The 9,467-nt window shown below is 46.6% G+C and overlaps 1 protein-coding gene across 1 annotated transcript; it reads left to right on the top strand.

The window, feature by feature from the left end:
* The first annotated feature begins 4,254 nt into the window (after nt 1-4,254).
* LOC125437423 (carbohydrate sulfotransferase 11-like) lies at nt 4,255-9,137 on the top strand. The gene is made up of 2 exons (XM_048504921.1): nt 4,255-4,261; nt 8,332-9,137. The coding sequence occupies exons 1-2, from the start codon at nt 4,255-4,257 to the stop codon at nt 9,135-9,137; spliced, it is 813 nt and encodes a 270-aa protein (XP_048360878.1).
* The last annotated feature ends 330 nt before the right edge of the window (nt 9,138-9,467 follow it).

Here is a 9,467-nt window from a genome sequence, read left to right as displayed (position 1 = left end):
GGAGTATGGTAATTTTGATTTATCAATAAAAAAAATCCTTATTATGGCAAAACGAATACACATTTTGCACATCAGCCGCACATCAATACCAATGGTGGGACTAGACGCGGAACGGATGCCCATGCAACGAGGAGACTACTGCTGCACAGTGGGCGGTTGCAGTAGAGGTAGGTTGCCAGGCATTCCTCACCGCCTTCCCCATTTGCCAGATGTGCTGATCCCTCAGAGTATAGGACCCTCACCTCTTGGTCAATTATGATGGGCTGCTGCTCCTCCATCTGAGTTAGCACGTCGGGCACAGTCCGGGCCTATTCACCGGAGAGTCATGGCCTTCCACTTCGCATAGGTTGTGGGAGAACAAACACAAGTGGCAACCAGGGAATTCTGCACCCTCTCCACCCTTTTATGGGCAACTTGTGCCACAGGCACTTCCACCTCCCCTTTAATTCGCCCAAAGGCACGCCCACAACACATTCTCCTGGCCTCCTGCTCATTCTTTCTCTGTTGTATGTGAGCAGGGCGCCTCATCGCCCGCGGGATGAAGGAATGGTATTTTATAAGCTCACCTCCGCGATGGGGAATGCGCCATCCGGGCCAAAATCAACGGTGGGACAGCCACGCCGTGAATGGACATTACAGGGTTAATCTGGGAAGAAGGCACCTCTCGTCCATGTGCTCATGGAAATGGGTAGCAGCAACCTCTGAAAATGTGTGCGCCGTATTTCTACCGGATGCACTACCAATGTCCACCTCAAAAGAAGCCGGCCCTTCTCCCGTCATCACAAACAGCCATAAGAACAATGGAGGCCACCTCCTCTTCCTGTTGATGTAGTCCCGCGAGGGGCGTCTGGAAGGGTTTAGAATCTGAATGTGGCACCCATCAATTGCTCCGGACGTGACTGTGGGAAGCCAAGGTTGGCGTAAATCCGGCCAAGTATAACCTGGAGGTCGCTTGGAAAAAAAAGAGACAGTTAGTGCCTCATGGCGCCATTGCTCTGTGTCTCTGAACAGCAGCAGCGCTGAAAGGCCATGAGTGTGCTATGGGGACGACTTCTGCAGCATGCCCCTTGCTATGGGCGCTTACTCTCCTCATCAGAAAGCTCCTGCTCTGGAAGTTTCTTCTATTTCTCTCTCTTTCTCTATTTTAAATCCAGCAAAGGCGGAGGGCCAATGTTGGCTGAATGGCCCTCCCTGGATGAAAATCTGGGCCCATCTCCTGGTACCACAGCACTGCCATGTGACAGGCCCCTAGTTTAAAAAAAGATGCTGCCAGCGACCAAATTCACATCATCAAACCCTGCCTGGGTCGTGGTTGCCCATCGCCTTCGGCAGCTTAGCTGAAACCGCCTCTTAAGGAGTGGTTTCGGCGGGCTGCATTTCCTCAAGATACTTCCTCAAATGCGACACCAAATTCTGAACGCCATATCTGCCTCCCAACCCCCAAGCGATCACGGTAAGTATATCTGCAAATTCCCAGGGTGGAACCTTCCCCAGCCCTTTTCCTACCAAAGACAGACCCTGAGAATTAAAAGTAAACTGTTTTGCCCTCTCTGACCTGGAGCGCACCCTTAAAGGTCCCTTTTTTTCTTTCTTCAGTAAAAAATTAGATATGCATACCCACAATTCCTTGGCGGTCCGGGCTTCTGGCCTCGGGAACCTCGCAAAGACGCATCCTGATGACGCTTTTGAAGCCAACTCCCCATAGGAGTCGCCTGCCCATTTCCTCGGGAATAAATTCAAAGAAAGGGGAATAGGTGGCTCCCCACTGCCTGCCCTTTCGTCAAATCAAACTCCAGAAAATTCAACCTGTATCCTCAGGCCCACCAGAGCTGGCAAGAGACACGCGACCCTAAAAGTGAGAGTGTGCACGACTGGTAGCACTATCAAACTGGTAGCCTACCTTTCCTCCACTGGATCCGCGAACCGACAACCCTCTTGAACAGGATGTTCTTCCCGGGCTTCACAGAATTCATGCGACAGCCTTCGGTAAAGCCGTGGTGGTGCCGACTCCAAACTGCTGCCGCAGACCTCTCCTTGAAGGAGTTGGGCTGGCCAGGATACCATTCAATGGCCATCCCCACTCGCAGATCTCCACGGGCAACGCCGCCGCGATGCGTGGCAGGCGTCTTGGCGCCTCAATGCTGATGCTAGGCTGTCAACGATCCTCTGGAACGCTCGGGTCTGCTCATGCGGAAGTTCTGATCCATTCCCTCATCACTGCTCCATGATGACTACACGCAGTTATACCTTACCCAGTCCCTGCTACGGGTAAAGCGGGTACAATTACCCAGAAGCGGCGCTGGCGTTAGCGGCGGCCAAGGCAACCTAACGGCGGAGACTCTTAACGACCCGCGCCCACATCGTCCAGCTGGTAGAGTGCAGAAGCTCATGGCGGCAAACTTCTTCATGCACAACCATGGCGCTGCGATGAAGGCTTCATGCTGCTGGACACAACCTCCTTTTCATCCAGTGGGCACAGCAGCCGCCACAACCAGAAGCATAGCCAGCTCTGTCTCCCTCTGTGTCAGGAGGCATGATGCGCACCTGATGGCTTTCCCCATCTGGATATTATGCTCCAAAAGCAGCAGTTCTGTAGCCAAAGCGGGGCACAACTGGTGAGGGGAAACTCTCCTAAACCAGGGTGGTAGCAATATTCCCTCGTTCCTTGGTAACGCCGAGAACTCGAGGTATTTACGATATAAATATGGCGACGTAGTATCACGCCTCAAATCAACGCCAGATGTATCGAAGCTAACGGGCGCCAATCAGGGTTTTCGCACCCGCCCATCAGCCATGTTCTTCACCGCGACAACGCAGGCAACGCCTCTACCGGTGACGCAGGTGAAATGTTTAGCCCACCCCCCGACCACCCCAGGACTGCGCGCTACCAGCCTATCATCAGATTCGTCAGTTTGCACCGTGCATTCCTGAGGGATGCGAAAACACGGGAGTTGGGCAAGCGCAAGCTGAAGATGCGTGACTACAGTTATGCTGCCATAAAAGTGCGAATTTTCCATCGAGTTTTTACCTTAAAACTACATTGCAAAAAAGCAGCAAGGAATCAATGTGGTTCTTTAGCAATTCTGAACAAAAAAAGCGTGTTATTGGCGTAAAAACGCCCAATGAGATACATGAAGGAACGGAATAACTTTCTAGTTCTCCTCCTGAGAAAGCAGATATCCTCACAGAATCATTTGTTACCAAGATAATGAAATTCTTGCTATTTTTCAACATCTGTTTAAAATGGGGTGGAAAGTTGACAAATGGTCTGAATATTTGACGAGGAGACACTTTTCTTATGGGGAGAGAGATACTGGAGCTAAATCCTTCTTTCACTTGGAAGAGCTTCTTGTTAATCCCAGATAAGGTGGGGCTGATGGTTGAATTTACTCTGTGGGGAGGAGAACACACTCCATTGATAATCTGGAACTGTCATACCCCAAGGATTGTCTTCTGTCATACTATTTGCCAAATTATTCAGCTCTTTTTCTGAGGCACTGTTCTGTATGTCTTCACCATTTGCGGCTGGGTGATAAAATGAGACAGGGCCTTTTCAGTAGCAACACCAAAGATGTGAGGGGTGCCATTGTACCCTCCTCACTGTTTTCATTTAGGTAACAAGGGGGGAAAGTGTCTGTTTATGGGTAGAAATGTCACCATAAATTAATGGGACTTGCATCTTACTGATGGGGGAGGTGGGAACTAAGGTTAATATTGCCACCCTTTAAAAACATTTAAAAGTTCAAATTTCTGAAAATGTGGACAAATCCTATTTGATATCTAGGAAGCCAGGATGATATGTCTGACCTTTAAAAAAATTCCAGTAAATGATGCTGGTTGTTAAAGTAGAGGGAAAGAAGTTTTGACTGGCAGTAAACAGCAGCATGATTTACCCTCCCACAAAGAATACATGCCTTGCACTTCAGTTGTGTTTGTCATCTGCTCTGATCGTTGAGACTGCTGGGTAGGCAAACCAGAGGCTAGATTAAGTGCTCTGTTTTGGGTGCCTAGAAATTAGATGTCTGGGTATGTTTCCCAGGACTTTTTTCATTCATGGCCCCCTAAACTGTAAAATTCTCTGCCCTAGAATGTCTATCAGGCCCTCTTCCTTGGGCTTGGTGGAAACTGGTTAAAACATTTCATTCTGGCCAGCATTTTTATCCCCCAAAACTGTTTTGTTTTGTTAACTCTATTACGACTTCTGAGTCATCAAGCCCAATTAAGAAATTGTCATGTAACTTCTTGGTAGTCAAAATGGCAGGTAAGTAAGTAATCTTTATTTACAATCAATGACCAAATACAAAAATAGATGGTATAATTTTTTTTCCATAGGTTTTGATGTCATCTATACGTATACAGAAAACAAAGTTGTGCTGTGCCTCTGTAGCCAGTAGGTATCCCTGTCTGTTGATGACCGATATATTAGGAAATAATATCCCATGTGCAAACTGTACTTTAACCTTCCCCTGATAGCAGTTTCTTCCCAGGGTAAACATCCAGGGTTCTTTTGCTGGCATTGCTTTAGAGGTCTATTTTACCTGTTGTCACAAGTAGCAGTCAGTTTGGTAGAACAGGCAAGACAATGCGCTTCTTCACTCGTCTCCTCTTAGCTTCCCTGGCTTTCATTTCCTTGCTGTGGTGCAGCTATCTTCTCTGGAGACACTCACCTCAGAGCCCAGGTAGTGTTTTATCATTCACAATGGAGCAGTCTGCAAAGTAATTCTAATGAAGCAGTTTAATGTATCTTCTAAAAAGGGTGATCAAACAAAATAAAGGACAGAGGGATTGTGCTTTTAATAGTAATTCACTGTGCAATCCTGAACAAATCAAAGTTAACAGGGTTTGAACAATATAACTCAGTTTAGGTTTGCGCTATTGGAAGAGGAAACTTTGGCAGCTGCACTTTTTCCATACTTGCAATAGTGGGTAGCCTGTGCTGTGGAAGCTACTGCTAGCGATGTTCATAAATCCTGTTCCTCACTAGCTTACACAAGGGTCCTATTTAAGTACAGATGCTTATCAGTTTTATGTAATTAACTATCACCCCACCATCAAAGATTTCTAGGAATGGGAACTGGCAAAATGGTAAGGACTGTCAGGTTCTTGCAGAAATATAGTGGTTAGAGGCCCCTTCCGCACATGCAAAATAATGTGTTGTCAAACCACTTTCACAACTGTTTGCAAGTGGATTTTGCCATTCCGCACAGCTTCAAAGAGCACTGAAAGCAGTTTGAAAGTGCATTATTCTGCATGTGCGGAATGAGCCAGAGATCAACAGATCAACAGAACCTCTTTTAAGCCAGAGTGGTATGCCAGAACCATTTCATATGGCTTTCAGGCAGTCTGAGATATTTCAGGAGCTGCTGTGAGGGTAAAATGATATCTATAGATTTCCCATTCTCCTTGGTGTAGGAAGTATCACATCACAATGAGAAGATTTCAGAATCCAGTCACCATCACTCCCTGCCCTTCCCACCCCACAAAAGAAATTACAGAACAACTTTTCCACTGCTCCTATTAGCAACGAGTAGATAATCACAGGTTTAGTCCTCCTAGTGATTAGGCATCCCTTTTCTCATATGCTAATTGACTCAGGCCAATTACCCACTACTGGCACTGTGGTCACAGGAAGCGCGTCACAGCAAGAAATGTTGTCCCAACACACTTCCTGTTTGCAGCATGCCAAGAGAGGAGGCACAGCGGGGCAAGATTTCTTGTCCCAATGTACTTCCTCTTGCCCTGTGCATGCTTCTCACTTTCCATGGGGAAAGCAAGAACACTTCTTGTGTGACTTTTCATGCCAGAGCAGGGTGAGTCCGGGGAGCAGCCGGCAGGTGATAATCAAGCCCATCTTGGAAATTTAATATCCAGGATAGGCAGTAATCTTGCAGTTCCAGGTGCAGATCTCATGCTTTTACGTTACACAAGCCAGACAATGTACATATCAACAGCTGACCTACCTGAGATCCCAGCTGGAATCCAAATTGGAAAACCGGGTTTAGGTTAACCTCAGAATATTGCTAAGTACACTTGACTTCAAGTGGTGAGAAGTTTCAAGGACTAGGTCTTCACTGTGTTGGTTCCATTTAACGGAGAGCACATTGGGGTTTTGTGATGTTTTTGTTGTATTTGAATTATCAGCAAATACTCAGACAAAGTACATGTAGTGAAGGCATGCCTTTCCACATCAGATCTACAGAGAACAAGAGATCCTTACCCCCCCCCCCATGTGCTACAGCCAACTCATTAAGAGTCTGCTTCTCTTCCAGCACTTAAATGCTGTGCTTTTTTTCCAGCAGATACCATAATAACATAGTATCTGCAGGATCAGACCAGTGGTCCATCTAGTCCAGCATCCCATCTCATTAGGAAAGTCGGCCTGTAGATGGAACCTTCCCCCGCCCCCCAGCCAGAATTTCAGCTCATCTCCAGACTACAGAGTTCAGTTCCCTGGGATAAAATTGATGTTTTGGAGGGTGAACTCCATGGTAATGTACCTCACTGAGGTCACTGTCCTCCACAAGCTACATTCCCAAATCTCTAGGAGTTTTCCAAACTGGAGTTGGCAACCCTATTTCCCCATCCCTGCCAATGGCCAGGATGGACAGCAACCAACCAGTTCCTTGGGAGGATCAACAAGACATAAAGGCCAAGGGCTTCTCCTGATGTTGCTTCTTGGCACTGATATGTAGAGGTTAACTGCCTCTGAACATGGAGGTTCCCTTTAGCCACCATGGCTAGCAGCCAATGATAGACCTATCCTCCACAAATCTGTCTAATACTCTTGTAAAGCTGTCTGTGCCCATGGACATCACTACATCCTCTGTCAGCAAATTCCACATTTTAATCATTTGCCTTTTAAAGAAGAATTTCCTTTTGTCCACCTTGAATCTAGCTGCATTGGATGCCTTCAAATTCTAATATTGCATCAGCTGCATTGGATGCCTTCAAGTTCTAATATTTTGAGAGAGGGAGTAAAAGTTCACTTTGTCAACTCTCTCCACCCCATACATAATTTTACAAACATCTAACGTGCCCTGCCTTATTCTCTTTTCTCTGTGGGCCCATGGAGCAATGGGCACCAAGGTGTCGCTGCTCTGCTGGCTGGGATGTACTGCTGGGACTTGCTCTTGGGGCTGGGGAGCGTGGGCAGGGGAGGGGAGGGGAGGGGATAGAATGTTGCCCTCCAGTGGGTGAGCAGGACTCACTTCATGAGTCCTGCTTGCCAATCAGTGGAGGGTTCATCATCGTGACATTCCATTTCCATTTCCTTAACCATTTATTGGTAAGGATGATTGTTGTGCATTTTGTTGTGCCTAGTGTAAACTTCCTTGGATGTCCAGCAAGGATAGGATGCAAGTGTTTCAGAAAAAGCATAAGTAACTATTTCTGCCAAAATCTGCTCTCACCTGTCCAATGCATATTTGCAGCCAGTGTGGGGTAGTGGTTAGAGTGCTTGACTAGGGCCTGGGAGACACAGGTTTGAATCCCCACTCTGCCGTTAAAGCTTTCTGGGTGACTGTGTGTCAGACACATGTTCTCAGCCTGATCGAACTCACAGGGTTATTGTAAAGTTAAAATGAATGTTGCAAATCATTTTGGGTCACCATTGATTTGAAAAGTGAAGCAACTAAAATTAATTTAGCTCATCCTTCTCCATTTTCTCCTCAAAATATTCCTGTGGAGCAGGTTAGGTCAAGATGGCATGAATGGCCCAAGGGACTGAGTCAAGGTGTCCCAGATCCTAACATCAGACAGCCTAAACATTCTGTACTTGGGTTGTTAACTGTGGTGTTGGGTCTTTAACTGTGATGGAGGTTGGGGGGTAGTTTGGGGACCAGCCTGCACATGAAAAGACACAAAGAAAACACTAAATGATACATCCTTGCTTCCCTTCCCCTTGTAGAGAGTTTATATAATAGGAAAACACATTACATTCTTGTACATCATACTTAAAACTGAAACCCAAAAGGGCATCCAGCAGACCTCCATTTGAGTGTTTCAGCACTGATTGGCTATTTGTAGTAGTTCCAACTAGACCAGTGGTTCTCAACCTAACTATTGCCGCGACCCTTTAATACAGTTCCTCATGTTGTGGTGACCCCCAACCCTAAAATGTATCCATTTTACAGATGGAGAACACTGATGCAGAGAGTCTTAGGCAACCCCCGTGAAAGGGTCGTTTGACCCCCAGAGGGGTCCCGACCCCCAGGTTGAGAACCACTGAACTAGACAGTAACACTTCCAGATAAGCTAGAGAAAAGAATTTGATCCCAGCATCCTTTTGCAAACTATCTGCCAGACTAACTTCCCTCCTCGTATGTTTTGCAGATGATCTAATGGTAGAGAAGGATTTACCGGTGACATTTGATACTCTCTTGCATATTCAACAGCTCAGGAAAAAAACACTGAGATCCTTTTGTGGTCAAAACGCTAAAATCACTGCGCTTCCCCGGAATGACCAGGAAGCTTCCCAGGTGGTGTCTTCAATCATAGTGAACAACAAACTGCAGTTACTGTACTGCAAAATCCCAGCAACTGGGATGGAAGGCTTGGAGCAGCTGTTGGAGATGCTGGAGGAGAAAGAAGATGTTACCCTGCAGCTGCCAGTTTCCAGTCACCAGCAGTTTGGCACCCAAAAGATGCTGAGCCAGTATAACCTGACGTCAATGGAGGCTCTGCTTCAATCCTACACAAAAGTGATCTTTATCAGGGAACCTTTCCACAGACTCATCTCTGCTTACATGCATGGGATGGCAGACGGCCTGAGTTTCAAGGAGTTCATCCAATACATCTTATACAGAGGATCCAGGAATGCCAGTCCTGAATGGAAGCCACTGGTCAGCCTGTGCCGGCCATGCCTCATCCATTATGATTATATAATCATGTTTGGCTTCCTCGGCAGGGAAGTGCCCCATATGATGCAGCGGGCTGGGCTCCTAGGGAACAGCCAGCTTCCTGAGTTCATAGATTCCAAAATCTTTTGGACCTATGGCTGGCTACAAGAGCAGATGTTCAGCGAACTCTCTCTTGCACAGAAGAAACAGCTGTGCCAGTTCTTTCGGTTTGACTTTGCTGCATTTCACTTTCCTAACAGCTTGCTCTGGGACCATACGTGCATTGCAGGGAGCACTTAGAGTTATTGTGACTCGAAGAATGGATCATTCCTTCCCCATAAGCAAAGAGAAATGTTGCAGAACTGAGTTGCGTTAGGGTTGTTGTGTTAAGCAGGAACTTAGTGTTTCAGTGCAAATGCTAGGATCTCAGCAGTTTCTGCTTAAGAGTTAAACTAGATGAAAGACCTTGGACTTCATGTTTCTTCAGAATCTTTTTAATAGTAGCAAGTGTCTGAATTGGAACAGGGATATGGCACTGGGAAAGAGGGAAACTTCCCCTCAAAGGCAGCTCCACTTAATTCTAGTTTTGTAGGGTACAGTTTGTCCCCCCTTCTTTGTGTGTCACCTGCT

Source organism: Sphaerodactylus townsendi, linkage group LG01 (assembly GCF_021028975.2).
Source record: "Sphaerodactylus townsendi isolate TG3544 linkage group LG01, MPM_Stown_v2.3, whole genome shotgun sequence".
Taxonomy (NCBI): domain Eukaryota; kingdom Metazoa; phylum Chordata; class Lepidosauria; order Squamata; family Sphaerodactylidae; genus Sphaerodactylus; species Sphaerodactylus townsendi.
The sequence above is the reverse complement of the archived record's forward strand: the minus strand, read 5'-3'. Positions and strand labels throughout refer to the sequence as shown.